The 22,092-nt window shown below is 37.4% G+C and overlaps 3 protein-coding genes across 7 annotated transcripts; 2 read left to right on the top strand and 1 right to left on the bottom strand.

The window, feature by feature from the left end:
• Nucleotide 1: 1 nt before the first annotated feature.
• LOC106175041 (uncharacterized) lies at nt 2-5,871 on the top strand. Of its 5 annotated transcripts, none has more exons than XM_013556852.3 (10): nt 2-100; nt 415-528; nt 870-984; nt 1,421-1,481; nt 2,055-2,094; nt 3,074-3,117; nt 3,518-3,583; nt 4,171-4,303; nt 4,802-4,975; nt 5,251-5,871. In XM_013556852.3, the coding sequence occupies exons 2-10, from the start codon at nt 495-497 to the stop codon at nt 5,682-5,684; spliced, it is 1,101 nt and encodes a 366-aa protein (XP_013412306.2). In that variant the 5' UTR covers nt 2-100; nt 415-494; the 3' UTR covers nt 5,685-5,871. The 5 variants fall into 5 exon arrangements, with proteins under 5 accessions (XP_013412306.2, XP_013412307.2, XP_086874618.1 ...); XM_013556853.3 differs by having other exon boundaries at nt 2-104; XM_087018492.1 differs by having other exon boundaries at nt 26-104; nt 420-528.
• A 902-nt stretch (nt 5,872-6,773) lies between these two features.
• On the top strand, nt 6,774-8,472 carry LOC106175049 (small ribosomal subunit protein eS25). Its single transcript, XM_013556863.2, has 4 exons — nt 6,774-6,894; nt 7,363-7,458; nt 7,814-7,997; nt 8,250-8,472. The coding sequence occupies exons 1-4, from the start codon at nt 6,892-6,894 to the stop codon at nt 8,318-8,320; spliced, it is 354 nt and encodes a 117-aa protein (XP_013412317.1). The 5' UTR covers nt 6,774-6,891; the 3' UTR covers nt 8,321-8,472.
• A 448-nt stretch (nt 8,473-8,920) lies between these two features.
• Nucleotides 8,921-11,790, bottom strand: LOC106175050 (uncharacterized). The gene is made up of 3 exons (XM_013556864.3): nt 11,593-11,790; nt 9,671-9,925; nt 8,921-9,497 (listed from the first exon to the last, which is right to left on the bottom strand). The coding sequence occupies exons 1-3, from the start codon at nt 11,726-11,728 to the stop codon at nt 9,196-9,198; spliced, it is 693 nt and encodes a 230-aa protein (XP_013412318.2). The 5' UTR covers nt 11,729-11,790; the 3' UTR covers nt 8,921-9,195.
• Between the last annotated feature and the right edge of the window lie 10,302 nt (nt 11,791-22,092).

Raw genomic sequence — 22,092 nt, 5'->3', positions numbered from 1 at the left:
AAATTTCATGACGTAGTCGTTTGACGCGTCATCATTTTTTGTGCACAAGTTTAAGCACCTGCACATATGAAAAGGAAATAATCACTAAACGGGGACAGAAGTGGGTAAATCAATTAAATATCTGTGGAAAGAAATATTGAACTAGTAATTAAGTTTATCAGATGGTTCATATACTTAAAGCATTTTTGACATTTGTTGCAGCCTTTGTCATATTGCGAATTAAAATCTTTGACCATAGAAGTAGACCGCTCGTCCTCTATAATACCAAAAATTTTTTTGAAAAATACCTGAAATTTGATGTACCTTTTTTTTTGTGGGTTATCCTGCTTTGATGTAGAGTGCTTTTCAGTGGTAATCTCCAGAATCCGATGCAAAAAAAACCCTACTTGTTATATATTTGTCATTAATTTGCAGGAAACTTTCCCCCACTGCTGTTCTGATCAGGAAATTGAAGAATTTGTGGTTGTAGAGTAGTCCCATAGCTCAGTGTAAAAATGGTTAAAAAGAAACCAGTCAAAAAGAAGCCAGGTAATTCTATGAAAGTAATTTGATAACATTGTTTAAGTATTGTTCATCTGCATTTAGTTGTTGACATTATTGCCAATCTGTTATAAGAATGAAATATGTTTATGTTGCTACATACTGGGTATAGACCCTGTTCCCATGCCTACATATAGATCTAGCAGGATCGACTCATCTACAAGGGTAATTAACTAGTGAGCATGCCAGATATCTAAGCCATGTAAGCTGAATGCAATTTAGCGAAAAAACCCTTGGAGGAGGGTCAGTCCTGCTAGATCGATCTAGGTATGGGTTTGGGGTCTTTTTTACCTTTTTGTGCAGTAATTATGTTGTACTTCACTTTTCAGAGAAGGTTGGAAGGGCTCCAAGAAAAAAATCAACCAAACCACAGGAGAAAATGCTTAGTTACGACAAACTTTGGACCATTTATGAGAAGAAAAAGTTACTTACTGCATTAAAAGTGTAGGTATTTTAGCTTCATACACATCTATTTTGAATCTCAGATCAAGTTTCAGGTTTAAACATGTGATCTTTGTAGAGAGTGGCCCTCAAAAAAAAAAAAAAAAAATCTTGATTAACGCAACTTTAGCAGGTCAAATTATTATTGTTGAACAGAAAGTTCTTGTCTCATTTTACCTTTTCAGTCATCACCTAACATTAATCTCCCAGGGAATGATATATAGGGTGGGAAAAACCAAAGTTCTCAGTATTTTTTTTTTATGATAAATATTATAATATTCTTATGAATTATGAAATTTGAGCTTAGATATTATATATTTTTTCTATTGTTACTTTTTTGGGCTCTCTCGTAGATCTTGTACTTTGATGATATTGGATTGTCCATAGTTATATTTAATGATTATTATATACACTGATGTTGAAATTCATTGTATTATAGTTGTTCCATTGATGATTATGCTGAAATGCATAAGCTTATCCCCACAAGATCAGAAGAGGAGGTAAATCAAATATCTATCATTATCTGAAAGAATGTAACACCATTCAGATATTCTTGATATCTGTGATATAACACGAAGGAATCGTGCTGAATATTCATTAAATTTAATGCTAAGCAGTGAGACGGCATCATATCTATTTTTAAGACATGGTTTTTGTTTTAGTTCAAATTGATGTCAGAAACAGTGGCTTCCATCACATTCAGAACAACTTGATCTGCCAGCTTACAGATCCGTGGATCAAATATGTCTGACCCACTGAAAAGCAATGCCGATTAATCCCCTGATGGTCTCACTGTCTTCACAAGTGCCTTCTCTGCAGGGGCCTAGCAATTAAACCTCGGAGCTGAAATTTAATCTGTTTAATGGCATGTGTGGAGGCAGTGAGACCATGAGGTGATTAGGTGGCTTGCTTTCAAGTGGGGTTCAGCCATTTTAATATGTGGATCAGTTAGTCCACGTATTATTTGTTCTGAATGTGAAATGAATGATACAAATGTGGGGATTTTGATAAATGTGAATATCAGGATAGGATATTATAATTTGCACTCATTTTACATTGTACTTTTTTTACAGATCAAATGGTACATAGATGCTATTAGAATAAGGGCTTCAGGTAAGTAAATTATCAAATTTTAGGAATTTGGGATGGTTGTAGTAATTGCCTTCTTTACCTTGTACAACCTTGATCAAATGAATCAGAAAGTTAAAAGTTAATGTACATGTTTGTTTAATTTATGCGTCCTTTTAACTTTTTGATTCATTTGATCACCTAGAAAAATGCTTAAATGTCATTTCAACAATACTTTCTCTCTTTGCATGTACATGATATGCTTTTTTGTGGTGAATTGCACATTGTCATTGGCACATGTTATAGCATATACTAAAGAATTACATTCTTTTTAACACTTGTATTTAGGGTAAGTAATAAGTCAATAATATTCAACAGCAGTGGTCTGTGATTCTGTCCACTACTTATTTTACAGTAGACTTTACAAAGATTATGGAGGTATAATATAGAAGGGAATTATAATCAAATCCTGCGGTATCCTATCTGGAGTTTGACATTAAAGGTTTCAAATCAAGCAGCATGTGACCTTAAAGTTGCATAATGAACATTAGACACTCGCATAGCAGAAAATTAATTTTCCTGGAAATGTTAACACTTCTCTCATAATCACATCTAACTCTGCCACATCAAAAGCTGTTGGCAATACAAGTATCTATGAAATGGTTATTGAGTTCAGTATGTCATATTTTTTAGCCCCCCTTATTATGGAGATGCATGGAGACTGGTGAATTTGCTTTCTGACAGAAAGAATGCTTTAGAAATAAATAGCTCAAAAACAGGCTTAAAGACTGTAATTTTCATATGGTTTAGGATAGAGTATGCCTAAAGGTAAAATTGCAACAATTTTCAGGAAAATTATTTGTTTTTGTTTTTTTGTTTTGTTTTTTTTTTTTTTTTTTTTTATTTATTTATTTTTTTAATTTTTTTATGTATGTCTTTTGACTCCAGTATATTTGAGTGTACCCTGAATGGAGCATCTTTTAGTGTGTACTAAAGATTTCTTCTTTTCTTTCTTGTTACCAAGCTCCTGCAGAGACGATAAAGAACAAGATCATGGCTCCTATTGCGGTAAGTAGAATCTGCCATTTGCCCATCTTTTTTTCCATGGTGTGGCACATTTTATACCGCACTTGGGGGGAGGGGGGGGGGTCCAACAGTTTGATCTGCTTACCAAATATTATTTTTGGTTAGGTTATTTTTGGACATTGCTGGGAACATTATGAGTTACAGAAATGTATGGCTAATTGATGTAAGATGTCTGTTAGACTTGTCCTAGGAACTGTAAATGGTGTTGTAATGACAGTAGCATGATGTTAATGATAGAGTATTACTGTCATTGGAACTGTCATGCCCCACTTATTTAGATTTGCGTATCAGTAGGTAAGGGCTTTTGGTCATAACCTGTGGTATAGTCCACTAAGTTAATGTAAGTAATTTGGGTAATTATGTGATATTTTTCTGACCCCAGGTATGGCTGCGTGTTGCAGAAAATCTCGTGTCTTATGACCAGGATCATTCCTATGATTTAGCAAAGGTGAGAAAAACACTAGGGACCTGAGCCTGCTTTTCAAAAACAATCATCTGATTTTGGAAAATAATTTGTTGTTCTCGCTCAGTGGCTAAATTCATGTTTCAGATGCAATGTGTATTGAGAGTCTGAAACTGTATCTGCTGGCGTGAGCTGAAATTTGCCCTAAAATTTGTCCTAGAACTATTCCAGAAAAAAATCTCAAAACAGTCATACAAGCTGCATCTTAGAACAGAAAGATTTATAAGCTAACAAGTGTTCAGAAATTGAGCAAAGTACACTGTAATGACAGTTTGTTTAACTGGGTACTGTACCGTACTGGTCATTGGATGGTTTATTTATGGATTATTTCTGGTCTAAGAGAATAAATTTTGAATACAGCTGAAGAGAAAACATCTCCATGGTACTTTAATTAGTTAATTTATATAAAAAACCCTACATCATCATGATCTATTATAAAGGACTATTTGAGTAACGGCAGTTGTTGTTAGAAAACCATTCTCTTGTGTAACAATTGGGGTGTTGGGTAGGGATAAGATTAAATACTAAGTTCATACTGATTGCATTTCACAGTGTATGTTTTTATTTTCCAGGTCATGTCTATAGCAGGGAATCTTGAGCCCCATCGACTGCCTAAATCCAGATATGATCCAAATTATCAAGAGATTTATAGGTACATAGTGGCTGCTTTAAAAGGTGAAGACCCTCCAGATCTCAGTCCTTTGGGTAAGTTCACATGTGCACGTGCACACAAACACACACACACACACAATGAAAGTAAAATACAATTGCCTTTGTCCACAGTAATTTTTTTATTCTTAGTTACTAGCTATCACTGAACAGTTTTATAATTTTAAACCAAAGAAAATACCATATGAACAGATGTGTAGATGACCATTCTTTACTCTACTGAAACCAAGAGCATGGGGAATTATTCCATACATTTTTATTCAGCATACTCTTTGACTTATGATTCTATTTTCACAAGTGTTAGAAATTAACCCTGGACCGTCTGCCTGGGGCCAACAACTTTCAGAACGGGCTGAGATGTTTTCCCACCCGGCAGACATTCGACCCAGCTACTTTTCAAGATGGCTGAACTTTTGGTCCAGCAACTAATTTTCCTAGGAGGCAAACACTGACTGGAACCCATACCCCCGAAATGTTTTAGTGTAACCCCAAAGTAATATTGATTTAAATTGTGATCTAATTTTATGCTTTCAGACTCTGCCTTAGTCCTGGACTTGTTACAGAATTTAGCAGGGGTGCTGAAAGAATCTGATCTGGAAGAACAGAGGGAGTTGATGAAGCAAAAGTATGAACTGCTTCACTTAAGAGTAGACATACATGACAGAAAGAAGACCTGTGATGCCACATGGAAAGCAATGGATGACGATGGTATGAAATTAGTAACTTGTAAAAACCTAGACTTGATAGACATTTATATATGAGTCACCTTCCAATCCCCATGCAGTTGGATTAATGTTGTTTTGTTCTTCTCTTTCATACAAGTATCTACTGTAACAGTAATGTTCTGTTTGGAATAGATGTGTAGCAAGGGTATTTTAGGATTACTGTAGATAGTCTCTGAATGCTAGTAAGTATCTAGCATTCAGAGACTTGAATGTACAAGTATCCATCGTGTTGTAAACAACCTCGTTCTTCAATTGTAGAATTACTCAAGTCTAAGCAGACAGAAACGGGATTGTCTAATGCTCCAGTGCCAGGCACAAGTGGGACACAACACACTCTTTCAGCAGATAATAACCCTGTGCCAGACAGTAGTCAGTCAAACAGTCAGCAAATTGTAAATGATCAGATCACAATGGCAAATGGAAAAGACTCGAATGATGTACCTCCAGTTCCTATACCAGAAAAACGAAAAAGAGGCAGACCACCAAAAAAGTCAAGAGTCAGACGTGACAGGAGCACAACTGTTGTAGTGGACTCGACATTTATACCTCATATGAAGAGGACTTGGGATGACAGTAATGCTCAAGATTTTCCCTCACAGTCTCCATTGTTTTCTCTAAACCCATTTAACATTGCACCACATCATCTGCGACCAAAGAAGAAAGTGAATGAGGGAGGGGATGAAGGAGAGTAATCTCATAGACGTATATTTGTTTTCTCTTCGTAATCTTTTTTCTTTTTTTTTTAAGAATATAGTTATGATTTTTTAGAATACTGAAAAGTAAATTGTGTAGAGTATTGAATACTGTTATAATTTTATTTAATATGAATTTTGAGTTTTTTTTTTTTTGATAAATAAAAATTTCCATTTCTTATCGTAATGATTTTTGAACTTGGTGCATTTGAATGTTATGTAAATGGATAAATATTTTCTGATTTCTCTCTTCTTTGACTATAGTTTTAAAGAGTTCTGGACATGTCAACATTTTTTTTTTTTTTTTTTTGCCTGTCTTAAAAGTTGGATTTACCAGTATAACCGATGCAGTTTGCAATAATTAATGTAAAAGTTATAAATAATAACTCTCTTAACAATTAACCTATCCTTACTTTAGAACTTTTATAACACAATAATAAATTTAAAAAAAGGGGGGGGAGGGGGAATAATAACAAACTAACAAAAAGGACACATTTAAAATTTGTCACCTACCAAATGTAGGTTAACAAACACCATTTAATATCTACAGTATGCTACACAACATATTTACATTCTAAATGAAAGGAGGCATGTCTAATTTGTTTCTACGTTTACCAAAATGACACAAATGGCCAACATCACTGTCAATTTTTACTGCAGGATTTTCCTGCAAAATCTAATTGTTCCTCAAAAGATCCTGAATATTTTTCACAAATTCATTCATCTACTGTACCTGTCCTCAACGTTTCACACCATTTCGAAATGGATAATTTACTTATGTGTAGCTATCCCCTTAATCTATTTCTCATTCATTTCAATAAGTAATTTCGATGTATTCTACTTTTTTTTTTCAGAGCTTTTATCATTCTAACAATTGAATTGGGAAAGGGAGGGTTTTGCAATATATGTAGAGTCTGTATATAGTAGAAAATGTGACTGGTATATTTTCAAAAACCAGAAAGGTATATTTAAATCTGGGACCCAAAATACATAAACAAGTTTATCTTCTATCCTAGCTTAAAATTAATTCAAAAATAGTAATTTGGCCACCAAAAGCATGTTTACGCATCAGAAATGCAAGACTGATACTGGACACTGGATACTTCATGATTGCGCTGGAATGCATCAGTTGAGATTTTAACCGGAACGGGTTGTCCCGAGTGCTTGAAAAGAGTTCTGCCTTTTCCGGTAGCCATATTTGACCAGCATGGTGTGTACTTTATGGGCTCGCTACAAAATTGCCCTTTTCTTGACCCCCTTGTTTTCAGTGTATTGAATTAATATTTAAGTTCCTATTTAAAAAGCAGTTTTAGCCACTTAAGTTAAAATCAAGTGCTTATATTTGCTTGGAGTATTTAAAACATTGTTTCACATGGTTCGATATTCTAAGAAATTTGCGAAATCTGTTACTGTAGTACATGTTTTTATGTTTTCCGAAAACAAATAGAAACTAGTCTGTATGTAGCCTCACGTATGCTGTGTATTGATAAATAGACAAATGACGATTAACTGGAAAACTGCACGCGATGCTTGTAATGTAGAAACTTTGTTAGGAAGTCATTTCAGTTATCAACTTTTTAGACCACTGATATCTCAACTGAGAAAACCGTACACCCTTTAATGTATTAATTACCTCATTACAAATCCTGTATGTTCATGTAAACTGCATTGATTTCAGCCTCCTAAAGGGAAGGATGCAGGCAAATCAGCCAAGGGCGGCAAGGCCCCAGCCAAAAAGAAGGAAGGAAGTGGAGGTGGCAAGGCCAAGAAGAAGGTAATTCTATTGTAACATATGAAAATTAACACCCAGCATTTATATACCCATGCATTTAAATGAGTTCATTCATCCTATTCTTGAAAAAACAAATATTAAATTTTAAGTCGAAATTTTCTATTGTAAATTTGAGGTGTACATAAAATGAGCTTGTTTTTAAGAGTGGGAGGTATCAAATCCTCAAAGGGTGTGAGTATTTTTCGCTTTGCATTTTCAAATAACTAAACACACAATGCTTCAGAAAAACTAGTGTTTTGTTAAGTTGAGATTATGAAATATAATTTTATTACTTTCCTAAGAACTGGCAATGGTAAATATCACTATTAAACACATTGTAAATCATTTTGCTTTGCAGAAGTGGTCTAAGGGAAAAGTGCGAGACAAATTGAACAATCTCGTTCTCTTTGATCAAAGCACTTATGATAAACTGTACAAAGAAGTACCCAGCTACAAATTGATCACACCATCTGTGGTCTCTGAGAGGCTGAAGATCAGAGGCTCTCTGGCCAGAGCTGCTCTTTCAGAATTACAACAGAAAGGTAGGAAAATATGGCGGGGGCCAGAGAGGGGGGAGATATGTTGGAATTCTTTCTATTTGCAATTCAAAAGAACTGTTGTGAAATCGGATTTTTAAAAAGTTAAAAGTTTTAAAGAAGGTTAAAACATACTAGAAAACAATATCATTTTTTAAAGAGAAGATGAAAACGCTTTTATGCTGCTATAAATAACTTACATTATATATTTTTGATTTCCATGTTGGCTAATATATTTATCATTTTTGTGCATTCCAGGCCTAATCAAGCTTGTTGTGAAACACTCCAGTCAACTTATATACACCAGAGTAACCAAGGATGAGGCATAAACTGTTACCATGGCAACATGATATATTTACCAGAACACCTGGAAAAAAACACCTGGCATTAAACAATGCATTGATTTGTTTGTACATTTAATAAACAACAGTGACTGGAATCATGATCAGTATCTGTCAACAATAAAAAATGTAAAGAGAAATCTAATCGAGTTGCTTTGATACGTTTTCATGATGTGAAACTACCTAACGGATAAATGGCGCGTGCAGTATACATTTAGCCCTAGTAGAGGTTTTATAATCATGTCAGGTGGTTAGTAGTCAGTCTTGCCTTGAAAGTTATAATTTTAATGTGGTGTCTACTTCAACACTGAAAATCACTCAGATTCATGCATGTGTGTGATCTTGCTGAAATTTTGAAAGTACGCACATTAAGGTGATAAAAGAGCTGCGTTTGGAAATCGGTGGCATTCTAATACCACATTCATCCAACAGCCATTTATGTGGATCAAAAGTAGAGTGGGTGACGATTCGAATAAACACGTTTGAGTAGCCACACATGCCAGAGACGACTAGAAACACATAGAAAGAGAAGTTTTTTTTTTTCTGTAAAATCAAAGAATGTACTGCTAATCGATAACACCCACAGACAAAGGTAGAAAAAAGTTTATTGATATCTGATATCATATCATATTATTGTTCACATTCACTCTCATGCACACTACATTTATTCGTTTTTGGCTTTTACGACGTCCTTTGAGACTGTTTTTATACAAGTTTCTTAACTTGCAAATTGATATATTGCTATACGAAGCCTTTGCGATTTGAGTTTGTAAGCTTGTAACAAACATTTATGCTTCAAAAGCTCGGTTGTCTATGACAAGTTTTAATGAAACAAGATGGCAGCAAAGTGTCCACAGTGGGTCTCAACCAAAACTTTTGAGCCTCGTGTCCGTGTCCTCCTCTGGAGGAACCACACACTTCCCACAGTCCCCATGGGCATTAAGATCCCGGCAAATGAGCAGCGCTGTGGTGGCCATGTCATCATGATTCCGGCTGGTGGCGCCACCGTAGCTGGAAGGTTGAGACGGTCCCTCTTCTGTAGTGCCAAGCGGGATTCCGACATCGAAGCTTTTATCCACAATACACAGCGGATCCATAGCTGGCTCTATAGCAGGTTCAGGCACGAACACGGCTAGTTCACAGGCTTCAGTCTCTCGTTGCATTCCTGTAAAATAGCAGTGACTTATTATTTCATCTTGGAAAAACATTTATTTTCTAGAATCCCCTCGACTCAAGGTGATTATTTAAATTTTAAATAGCAATAAAATGATTTACCTACACATTGTCACTAAGGGAGAGAGAGAAAAAGACGGACAGACGATAAAGATGACCACTTACTCCTCTTGCGATATCTCTTACGCAGTCTACAAAGCAGAACCGCGATGACAACACTGACGAGAGCAAAAACCACAGCTAAGGCGACCGCGCCCACCACGGCAAATGTTACTCCACGGATGACCGGCAGAGGGCGATCTGTGTTTCGAAGAAGGATGGGTGTGGTCGAAGCAGGGAGGTCGAGGTCGGGAGGTCGAGCTGAATATTTGCTAGGTCCGGTCTCTGGCGCTCGTGTGCTTAGTCGCAGGGCATTGTACGCTGAAAATGCATAGACATTCAATTAACAACCTATAAAAGCAGACAAAGGTCCCGGTTTCACAGAAATAAATTAGTTAGTTCCCTGGCTTAGTTGACTAGGATATCCATGAAAGTGGTATAGCACCGTTCCTAATAGGGTAAGATGTGTGCATGTGACCATGTAACGTTGGTAACCAAGTTCTTAATCAGGGAAGCGGATTCCATTTTTTTTTTAAATTTCTGTGAAACCGGGGCGACGTCTCTTTAAAGGGGAATCTATGGATTTATGTACAGTGACAAATTTTGTCATCTCTGGGGTAGCGCTAGCAATTTTTTGTTTATTATTATTATTATTTTTTATTATTTATTTTTTTAATTTTCATTATTTATTTTATTTTTATTATTTATTTATTTTTGCTTAGCCAAATCACCACTTTTTTTATCCAAATGGTTATAATTTGACTAAAATTAGCCAATTCAAGCCTTTTTTTTTCTTTAGCCAATTTAAGTCAGTTTTAGCATTTGGCTAAATTGGCGAGTGTTATTTGGGATAATCTGCGAGATTTGACATCAAGTTTTTGAAATAATTATTCCCGTATACGGTATTATTAAAGAGTATAATCTTTATGAAAACTCTTTATGAAATATTTTTTTCATAAAAATAACGATACACATCCTCTGAAGCAAAGAAACTACTTTGAGGTTAATTTTTCTGTTCTGGTATCATATGATAAACATGGGAAGAAAAAGCGTTTATTTTTAGTGAAAATCAAAGCCTTATTTCGTTCAGGGATAAAATATATGGCACTTCTGTGCTCTTTGTAGAAATTAAAAATATGGCAATAACAATTGGGTAAATCTCGAAAAGGACTTAGTCACTGGTTTAATACTTAAATATGATTGTGTAACAAAGTAAATTTTTTTTTTGATATTTGCCATTAGTTGACAAATAATTTTGACTGTGACAATAAGTAGACTTTAAGAATCACTTTGGCTGTTGGCAAACAGCGGTCTTCACTGTTGTAGGCCTAGGTATGGAGACTAATCTGACTACATGCAGCGGGAGTCTTTTATTTTCTACTGTGACATGTCTATTTTTGTTACCAACTATTTTTCAGATAACTAGCAATTTTTTCAGTTAATTAGCATCGCAGATTTCTTTGATATCAATTTTTATCGAAGTAAATAAATATGGAGGGCAAGAAAGTGGGGCACATACAATATACGATCATATAAAATCCAACAATGCGAGGGTTTTTTTTTTTTTTTTTTTTTTTTTTTTTTTCTGGTGTCATCTACTGAATGATACAGTAGGCAGATTGGCTAGATAACTCTTCTACGGGGTAATCATGATTTGTCACCTCCCTATCACTGCTCATGCTCGCACTGCGCCCATATCAATATATAGTCTGACAACTCCGTGGATAAACACGACCCTGCGCGTGACCCTGTGCTTTTGTTTACATCCTACTGTCAGTCCCCATTCCCCTTTATATTTCGACCAACAAAAAACCACTTCTCATTAAACAAAATTAATGACTTCAATAAAGACATCTTTACAATGATACAGAGGTGATGACGAAATCACTTCATCAGATTGCAATAGCCTAACCATGGCGCGTGAGCAGTTTGTCCCAGCGGAAGCCATCAGAGCGGCATCTCAGAGCTTGCCGTACATAGTCACCTACCTTTACAGTGTTGCATACAGTCAAACTGCAACAGCTGGTTGTCCTTGGCACCACAAGGTAAACTACAGTCCACACATCGTAAAATACCCGGCTCACAGTACTGGAAAACTGGAAGACAGCCGTTACACGGTGACATGGTCGTTATTCTGACGCCGGCGTGATAAGAGCGGTACACGTGAAAGTACGGCGTGTCCGGGCACGTTAAGAAGTCGACGTCTTTTTAAAGACCTCACTCCCGTTGAAATATCGGTGGAATATTGTCGTGAATAGTATTAGGCAGCTAATGTCTAGACATTTTTGAAATTCTATATCCACTTTTTAATTTTTTTATTGTTATGCAACTTATCGTAGCGTTACTTCTAATAGGCCTACTTTAATTGCACCCCCTCCGTTTCGTCTCCGCAGAGACTTAGACATCAGTTACAGTGGACTTATTATCGTACAGAAATTTGGCACAAGTGTATAATTATTAGATATAAACTGTTAAAATGAATTTCAGTCGCTTTAAATGTCCAATTTTTACTTAGCTTTTTCCATGCATTCAAAAAATTTTGATTAAAATTGAATATCATAGTCCCAGTAGTTACATCCGTACTATACGGGAGAAAAGAATTCCACTTTTTTCTTTTGTTATGTTACATCATTTGAACAATGAAAAACCTATACCGGACAATGGGGATGTTTACAAAATAAACAAACAATTTTTTTAATGTAAACAAACGAGACTCCCTATTTTTGTTTACGTTTCACTATGGTAACGGATGACGTCACAGAACGGGCCTGGGCATGTAGGAGATTTTAAAGAATTACTAAGGAAAAAGGCACAATGTAGTGATAAACAAGTAAATTTGTAAATAAAACATGATTTTATTGAAATACATAATTGCATTGTAAGTTGATCATAGTGAACAGTTGTATATACACATTAAAACATTAAAACAATGTACATAAATGTCTAATTTACTAAAAGATAATAATTATGCATAATGCAGTGCAAAGTGAGTATAGTGAATCTATCAATTACATGCACAGATTAAAACAGCAAAACAATGTATGTACAACAAAATGAAAAATGATAAATATATAAACAACACTACTCGGCAATTTATGAAAGTTAATAGCCGTATGGTAGTGTATCAAATGAGTCTTGCTGAATGACACGTTTAGTGTACACAACCCGGTAAACTTTATCCTCCCTTTTAGAGAGCAGTTCTTTATTCAGAGTGTCTCGCACAATTTTATGATGTGTAGTTGTTGACACCTCTTTCGGACCTATACCGTGTACCATGTTACGTAAAGTCTCATAGTTCACTATTTGTGAGGTTTCATAATTCAGTGAGATACCCCTCACTTTACAAATTGTCTTTCCCTTTGCGGTAACGTATGCGTAGTTTTTCGGCCCGCCCGACACGAAGGTGGTGATGTGGTCCCCCTCATCTAGCTCATCGGTGAAGTCGCCAAGGTAGCTGCCCATGATGGTATTTAGGTAGGCGTTGGTTTGTGCACTGCCATCGTCCAGGAAGATGATTGAGTCCGTGTCAAAGTAAAGAACGTTTCGATCCAGGACCTCTATGGCGCTGTAAAGAACCATACGAGCGTGGGCGGTGGTGTACGCGGCTATGACGACGTTGGTCTTATCGGAGCATTCATTAAACTCAGATTGGTGTTTGTAGTGTACCTCCACCATATCATCGGTTAAAAACATCACGTTGGTGACATCGACGGATTTGTTCAACAGCAGTGCAAAGTACTCGTCCACCTCGGTGACGTATTCGGACTGTGTCATGTTCATTCGTTGACCGAATTTGCCTGAAATAACAAACATAAAAAATAATAACATAACTATGCGAGTAAGGATAGTGAAAATGCACGGATGAGAAGTACTGTAATATTGTATGATGTGAATAAACAAGGTGTAAACATAATAAAGCATCAAGGACAGATGTAATATGCAAATGTACGTACGATGTTATTACCATTATTTACGGTGAATGACAAATACAAATATTGGAATCATGCGTGAACCTCAGACATAGTGTATGTAATAAATGAATGCTACCTCTGTTTATACGTACCCCAAAAGCTGTTAAGCATCAGTTTAGACAAAGCCCTCAGGCCTGGGTTCTTCTTAATTTGGTTAGGGTCTAGTCGAATGCCCTCTTTGGTGAAGTAGGAAGCAATGTAGTCTCTTTTGAGCTGTGGTGTCGTGCACTCTGGTGGATAGCCGCTGGCCTCTTGTTTGAGCTTGAGAAATGTATTGATATAGTCAGAGAAAAGACCCCCCGTTTTGGTGATTGGGTTGTATTCGCTAACATGATCATAATGCCAGACATTGTGCATTTGTTTAATCACATAGCCCTTGGAAACGGCCTTTTTTAACTCGACCGTAACCCATGTACCTGTCATACAACGCTCTTCGTCATTATGCTCACACCGTGACTGCTGCAGTGTGTCAGCGCATGTGCGACAAAGAGGAAATGTTAGTTTCCCTTGTGATCTATAGGGAAGGACAGGATGATAAAGGCCGTGAGGAGGAAGAATAGTACATTTGACTAAACCTTCATACTCGCTAAGAGGACCAAAGTTTTCGGTTATGATGGTGGGGTGACAGAGGGGGTATGGTTTGTATTTGTTGACATAGGGATATAGACTACACACGTCAATGTAACGTATTTTCTGTCCCTGATCTGCCTGACAAAAAAGCTTGACTGCGTTCGTCCTGCCCCCGTAAAAGGCTTCACGAGGATCAATACAATCGACAACGTTCACGCTATCCACTATTTCTTTCACGCCAGCATCCTCCCGTATGACCCTGTCAAACTCACACTCCCATACCTCTATGTAGTTGAAACCTAAAGACTGAAGCGCATGCTTCTTATCCACCGTCCTTTCTAACAACTCACCCATTGTCCTCAAATTGACATTGTTGATATTGTAACTGTTGTAACATTTTGGACACCCATGCCAAAAACACCCCTGATACTCGTAGACAGTGTTAGTTGTTGACGCCCAACCATCAACGACAAACTTTCCTATTTTCTTTTCTCCCTGATTATGAGCATGCTGTATAAAGACATTGTCACGCTCCGCCCTATACCGCAACCATTTAGCTGCTTTCACGGACGTTTTGTTTTTCGGCTTATAACCCTGTGCTGGAATAATGCCGATCGTGTTTTGCATAAGAAATAAAGATCTGAACACAACATTGCATGCGCTGGCTATAGTGATAGATCTGTAAAAAACATCAATTTCCACACCATTCGCAACTGTTATATCAAGCATCAATTTCCTGAATCGGAGACATGCTTGCCGAAGAATGGTGACGTCCATGCGGCAGTATATGAGTATTTCCTTTTGGAAATCAAATATATAGTTTTGACTAACCTGATCATTGTACCATGCCAAAAATTTTTCTCTCGCACCGGTAGACATTGAATCAGAGCCATAGAAATTAGTGGCGGGCATTTTACCCCTATAGTCTTGGTTTTCAGGGGTATTAAAGAAGTGGGGGAAGTAGCCCTTTGACAGGGATTCATCTAGACCAAATGCAGCGGGAAGTTTGTTGAGTGCCATGGGGAGGAAGCTGTAAGAATCAATAACGGTTATATCGCCCACCTTAATAGAAAGCACCTTGGCGCCCCGTAATATCACCTCAGGAACGATACATTGGTCTTTGAGCCATTTTAAGAGGAAAAAACCATCATAACCAGACATGTTGTGTGCCAACAATATAGCCCCATTATGTATGATCATATCCTCCTCGTTATTCTCACATTCATTTTTCTAGCCGCCCAAGATGTGTATACATTACATGCACCGGTTAGGAAACAATTCAGTACAAATCGCGTCATGGTGAATTATATTGATGATCAATGGCAGGGTGATCTGGCAGACCTCAGTAAAATAGCAAAATACAATAAAGGAATGAAATTCTTGTTAACCGTGATTGATATATTTTCAAAATACGCATGGGCAGTTCCAATCAAATCAAAATCAGCGGACAATGTATTAGATGCGTTTAAAGGCATTGTTTCCGAAGGCAGAAAGCCACTGGTACTTCAAACTGATGCAGGGACAGAATTTACAAATAGAAAATTTCAAGCGTACCTCAAGAGTCAAGGCATAGCTTTTTTCACAACAAAATCGGAAAGAAAAAGCTCTGTGGTTGAGCGTTTTAACAGAAGCATAAAGACCCGTTTGTACAGATATTTCACAGCAAACAGTACGTTAACGTATGTGACAGTCCTAAACGACTTGATGACAGGATACAACCATGCAAAACATCGAAGCATAAAGATGGCCCCAATCGATGTGAATCCACGAAATGCAAACATTGTGTGGAAAAACTTGTATGGAAAAGTAAAAATAGGGAAGTCGGGGTTTAAATTTCAAGTAGGAGATACTGTAAGATTAAGCAAAACACGCACCCCTTTTGCAAAAGGATACGAACAGGGATGGACACAGGAAATATTTACAATATCAGAAAGATTAAACAGAACACCTCCTGTGTATAAGGTGAAAGATTACAATGGAGAGCAAATCGAAGGTGTCTTGTACGAACCAGAAATGATTAAAGTTATTAAAACTGACGACGTGTATCGTATCGAGAAAATTTTAAAGACCCGTGGAAAGGGGAAAACTAGGCAGCTTTTTGTAAAATGGGTAGGTTATGATGATCGTTTCAATACTTGGGTAGATTCGAAGGATGTACAAAAAACATAAATGTAACCGGTACCAGACAAAACACCTCATTTGAAAGGATGGCGTCGTCTTTTCATGTTATCTTACCGTCAAACAGCAGCTTTAAGTATTTCCCTAACAACAGACCCGAGACATTCCAAACAAAACTGTCATCGTCACTTAATCTAGAAGGGGATTTTGAAGTCGCATTGGTTGAACTACAGTACCCATATTCGTGGAACAATATTCAGAACGGTGTATTGACATATTACGACGGGGTAAAAACAAATACGTTAAACATTACTGCAGGGTATTATCCGACAGTTGGCGATCTAATAACTGCAATTCACGATCAGTTAACAGCTATTGGAAAAACAAACATAACGTTGGGTTATAACATTATCAGCAGACGAGTTACAGTTCACTTGAAATCGGGGGCCTACATCGATGTTGCGGGAGACATGGCGACAATGCTAGGGTTTAAACCGAATGTCAGAGTTAATGCAGATACAATAGCCCCTTACCCTCCAAACATGACGTTAGGGTTCAATTCCCTCTACGTGTATACAGATATTATACAAAATCAGATGGTAGGGGACGCTTCGGCAAATTTACTGAGGATTGTTGATATTAATGGTGTTTACGGACAAGTGGTCACAAAAACATTTGACAATCCCATTTACATCCCTCTAAATCGTCGTCATATTGACACAATTCGAATAGATATAAGTCGTGACACGGGTGAACTTGTGCAGTTTGATAGCGGGAAGGCTATAGCGACACTTCATTTTCGCAGAAAGAGTTTATTATAAAAATGGATCCTGTATACGTAGCGTTAGTAAAAAGATACGAAGCACAGGTGGGCGGAGGGTCCATTCATAAATTTAGAGGTACAAGGGTACAATCACGAATGCAAAGAGGCAATGGTAGGTTATTTCAACCTAGACACGCTGAAATATTGCATGTAGATAGACAGAATAACCCGAAACGCACAGAACAACCCGCAGTAAAGAAGAAACGTAAAAGAAGTCGTACTCCGAAGTCAAAACTTTATGTTAATGGTGACGTCATAAGGAAAACGTTAAACGCCATGACTATAAAAAAGAACAACACACCTAAAGCAACCAGAAGAGTAAAAGGTAGACGACCAAAACAGTCACGTTCATTCAAGGCACGAGAAACGAATTTTTAGACATGAATAACACTGAAAATGATCCCATCGTCAGAACTGAACTGGATATATTTTCGAATATACGCGATCATATGCAGACCGATCTGTTATCGAGCTATTTTGAAGAAGTGAGACCTCTCACTGCGGTTGCAGATGTGAGCCCCGTAATAGAATTTGTCATTAAAGGAACACCCGACGAATATATCGATACGACGCAAATCAACCTATACGTTGAAGGTCAAATTGTTAAAGCAGATGGAACTGACATCGATGCAGGACAAAACACGTCAGTTGTGAATAACACGCTACACTCCCTATTTACAGCGGTCGACGTAGAGTTGAATGACCATTTAATAACTGTGGGACAGAATACATATGCCTACCGCGCATACTTGGAAAATTTATTGTATTATGGGAAAAATGCTAAAGAATCGCTTTTAACTTCGGAAATGTATTACCAAGATACCGATGGACTGATGGATGACGTTGATGTAGACGGAGACCCAGGGAATGAAGGATTTAAGGCCCGTAATTCTTGGTTTCAAAGGAGCAGGAGGGTTGAAATGTATGGACCGTTAAAAATTGACTTAGCCACTCAAAACAAGCTTCTTCTGAATCAAGTGGACGTACGAATCAAGTTGCGAAGGACGTCGCATGCATTTTGCCTTATGTCGGACACGGATGCACAAGAACAATTTCTGATCAAAAACATATCCCTTTTTGTAAGGAGAGTCAAAGTATCTGATCGGTTGAAACTGGCTCATGAGAACATATTAGCCAAACACGTAGCATGTTATCCCATGACTAGAAGGGAAGTCAAAGTTATCAATTTACCCAATGGTGTAAGAACGGCTCATATTGACAATGCGTATTTTGGACGCATGCCTAAACGTATTCTTTTGGCTTTGTTGGAAGATGATGCTTTTTCGGGAGATTATACAAAGAATCCGTTTAATTTCAAACACAACGATTTAAGGCAACTTCGATTAATGGTGGCGGGGGAACAAATACCATTCAAACCTTACAATTTTGATTTTAGTGTTCAAGGGGGGTTAAACTACTTAAGGGCGTATTATGATCTTTTGTCAGCAGTTGGAGCGGCAGACGGAGAGCACAGCATCGATATTGATAGAACTCAATACCTGAATGGATATGTTTTATTCGCTCACGATCTAACCCCTGATCAAACCTTTGACAATTATATAACTCCAACAAAGCAGGGTTCGCTTAACATCGATCTGGAGTTTGGACAACAGATTAACAATATCGTGTTGCTTGTCATGGCAGAATTTGATTCAGTTATCAAAATTGACCAACGTAGGAGCGTTTTTGTAGAATATTAAAATATGAATACGAAGCAAATAGAATGCATTCTTCAGACTGATCCGGTTACGAGTACATGTTTTCAAGGGGTGTTTGCATCAGACGCGTTGCCCAAAAAGATATGGACTTATCCAGCATGCCTCGTGGCTAATACGGATCCTCACGATAAACCGGGCGTGCACTGGGTTGCTTTTTACTTTGATGAACAGGGACACGGAGAGTTCTTTGACTCTTATGCGAAATCACCTTATTATTACAACGCAGCTTTTAAACGTTTTTTAGATGAAAACTCTTTATCTGGGTGGAATTGTAACACTAGGACATTACAGAGCCTGTATACCAAAGTGTGTGGACAATACTGTATATATTACTTGATGAATAGGTCTCGTGGAAAAAAATTAGAACAGATACTTAGTAAATTCACCAGCGACAAACAATTTAATGATATATTAGTGTATGATTATGTTAATGCACATTGCAACATACCCTTCTGTGTAAACGCGTGTTTTCAAGTTTGTAGATCAAAGAAGTCACTAGGAATATTGTATTAAACACATTTATTCGAGTAATAATAAAAATACAGCTGTGCAAATATGTTTTATGTTATTATTTTATTTCAATATATGTTGAATAAAGATAGTTTAGATTTTACTACATTTCCCGAATTCCTCTGAGTTGGCCGGGGAGCTAGTTTAGTTTTTGCTACATGTCCCGAGCCCATCTGAGTTGAACTGGAAGAAGTGTCCAACGACATAATCTGGTTGCGCCGTTTTACGTTTGAGATGTTATTTAGTGGTACATTAAGACGTTTCAAACCCTTTAAAAATACAGTAAGCCCTGGCGGTTCGTAATTCCTACGGGGTACATACAGATCGTTAAACAAATCTACTACATTGCTTCCTTCGTACACTCTACCATTGTATTTCAACTCCCCTTGATCATTATACGACAGCACATTAGGTTGGTTAGACATGTATCTCAAAATTACGTTAGCTTTGCGACGCACACGCTGTGGTATTGCATCTAATATCTCGGCTTTAAGATGTAATACAGATCCAGCCTCTGACTTGACGGTGGGGGTTGCGGTTGCGTCAGCGGTGTCAACTCCAAGTTGTGCTTCTAATGGTTGTGACGAATTGTGCACAACAACTGCAACCGGTTCGCGTTTCCTCGCTTTACTCAGATATTGACTTTGAAGATCGTTGTAGATACTCATTTTTTCATCGAATGGTACATCGGTCCTTTGCAAAGTTTTCTTCATTTCATTTTCTAAACGTAGTGTTTCTTCGACAAAGGGGGAATAATTAGCGCTTACTCTCTGTTTCAAAGCATTCAGTTCGTTCTCGTTGATTAAGACCATTTTATTGAAGCCTGCCATTTCTTGTTATCGGTTTTAGAATTGCCTTAACTGCACCCGGATTCCGTATCAAAATTATTTTTTTCCGCTGAATGGACACTTGTTTGGAAGCCAGCTGAACGATGACGCGTTTAACCCTCCGTAATGCCGATTTTTCTGTCGCAGTCAGGGTAATATTTGTATTATATAATAGATTAGATGCGTAGTTACAGATAATTCTAACGAAATCGTAGGGTGAATTCTTAACAACGGCAGTTATCAATTTCTTGTCGGCTATGGAAAGCAAACTGACATGAGCATTGAATAACTTTTCTGTCTCAACTTTCATGATACACCGCAGCGATGAAAATATGTTCAGTCATTTACATGTGTATGCGTAATGCGTTTCTCCGGGAAAGATATTGGTGCGCAGACGAATGCAATCCGCAGTGTTCTGTCTGAGGTCTATGAGTAAATAGCTATGGGCACTGGATGTGGCGTCTTTATAAACATTTATAAACGATTTTAGATCGTTGGGATACATTTGCATTCCTAGTGTTTTGACTTGCAGGGAGTCACGGGGGTTTTTAAAAAGAACCAAATAATGACAGTTCAACGATATGGTTCGCGCGTGCTTTTCTTTGGGAAATAAATTTTGTACAATCAATACTACACTGATGTTACGATGGTGAGAGCCTTTTGTGAATAGGTCACGGATCCGGGCATCGTCGCTACATTCGGCAAAAAGATCATCGAGTACTATTAGATTATTTAATTGAGAATCAAAAAAGGTGGCGTCGGTTAAGTCGGTCGGAATACCTTTAAAGAATGTTACTGTGTCAGGGTGCTCACTCTGCATTTCATCAAACAAGGGCTGCCAAATATCGTAACAATATATTATCTTTTGTGGCGACGGTGAAATCATTGTATCGGCATTTGATAATAGCCTTTTAATCCATACTGTTTTTCCTGAACCAGTGGGCCCTGCTAAAAGAGCAGTGAAAGGGTGTTTTAGATGTGTATCGTACATGTCCAAAAATGTAATTGGCATTTATCGGCTTGACGGGTTTACTTTATAACTTTTATCACGTGTTATACACAAACGATATATTATTTCCCATGACGAAAAGTGATAAAAATTGCAGTAACATTGATAACCGTTTTTCATTTTCAAGCTAAAGTTCGTAAGTTCGGGGGAGGGTACTTAGTGACACGGTGCATTCAGTTCTCATGCATCGTACACAAAGAGGCAATCGCCATTAATATTAATGTGTGCTGTTTCGTCTCTATGGGCCATTCAATAGCGTGTGATTGTGCTTGTGCACATTCTTTTGTGAAGAGATTACGTTGAGAGCGACATTGAAAGTACTAAAGAGACTGGTGTTGTTTCTGTACACGGGGGGTACAATAGAAGACCACAGCACGTACATTATTAACAACGTTTTCCCCCGAAGACGATATTATTGATAGTATTCGATTTGTACGGCAGGTACATTATTAACAACATTTCCCACGAAGACGATATTATTGATAGTATTTGATTTGTGTTATGTACTACTACATTTTATTGAGTGCAACGCTGTGTGACTATGTAATGAAATTTAAACGCGTATCAATCGATACAATAGAACAACTGTAGTCACACCCATGCGTGTTGTTGTAAGGGATTACATCAAGAGAGTGGCATTGAAATTATAAGAGGCTGGTGTTGATTCTGTGAACAGGGAGGACAATATAAGGCCAGGGCATATGAATAATCAACAGCATTTTCTCACGGTTGTCACCCTACATTTTCCCGCGAACAACACAATGGTATACGTAATTTTATGTGACGTGGGATATTTTTATTGGTTAAAAGTTTTATTTCATTATTCTTAATATTAAACATCGTGGCTTCGACGTCATTTGAGCATTAACGTCTGTGGAGGCATGTCGCGGCAATACATTGTAGAAGGTCCCATGGAGAGCCAGTGTAGGAGCACACAAAATG

Source organism: Lingula anatina, chromosome 7, assembly GCF_051362555.1.
Source record: "Lingula anatina isolate TDL-2025a chromosome 7, LinAna3.0, whole genome shotgun sequence".
NCBI lineage: Eukaryota > Metazoa > Brachiopoda > Lingulata > Lingulida > Lingulidae > Lingula > Lingula anatina.
The sequence above is the reverse complement of the archived record's forward strand: the minus strand, read 5'-3'. Positions and strand labels throughout refer to the sequence as shown.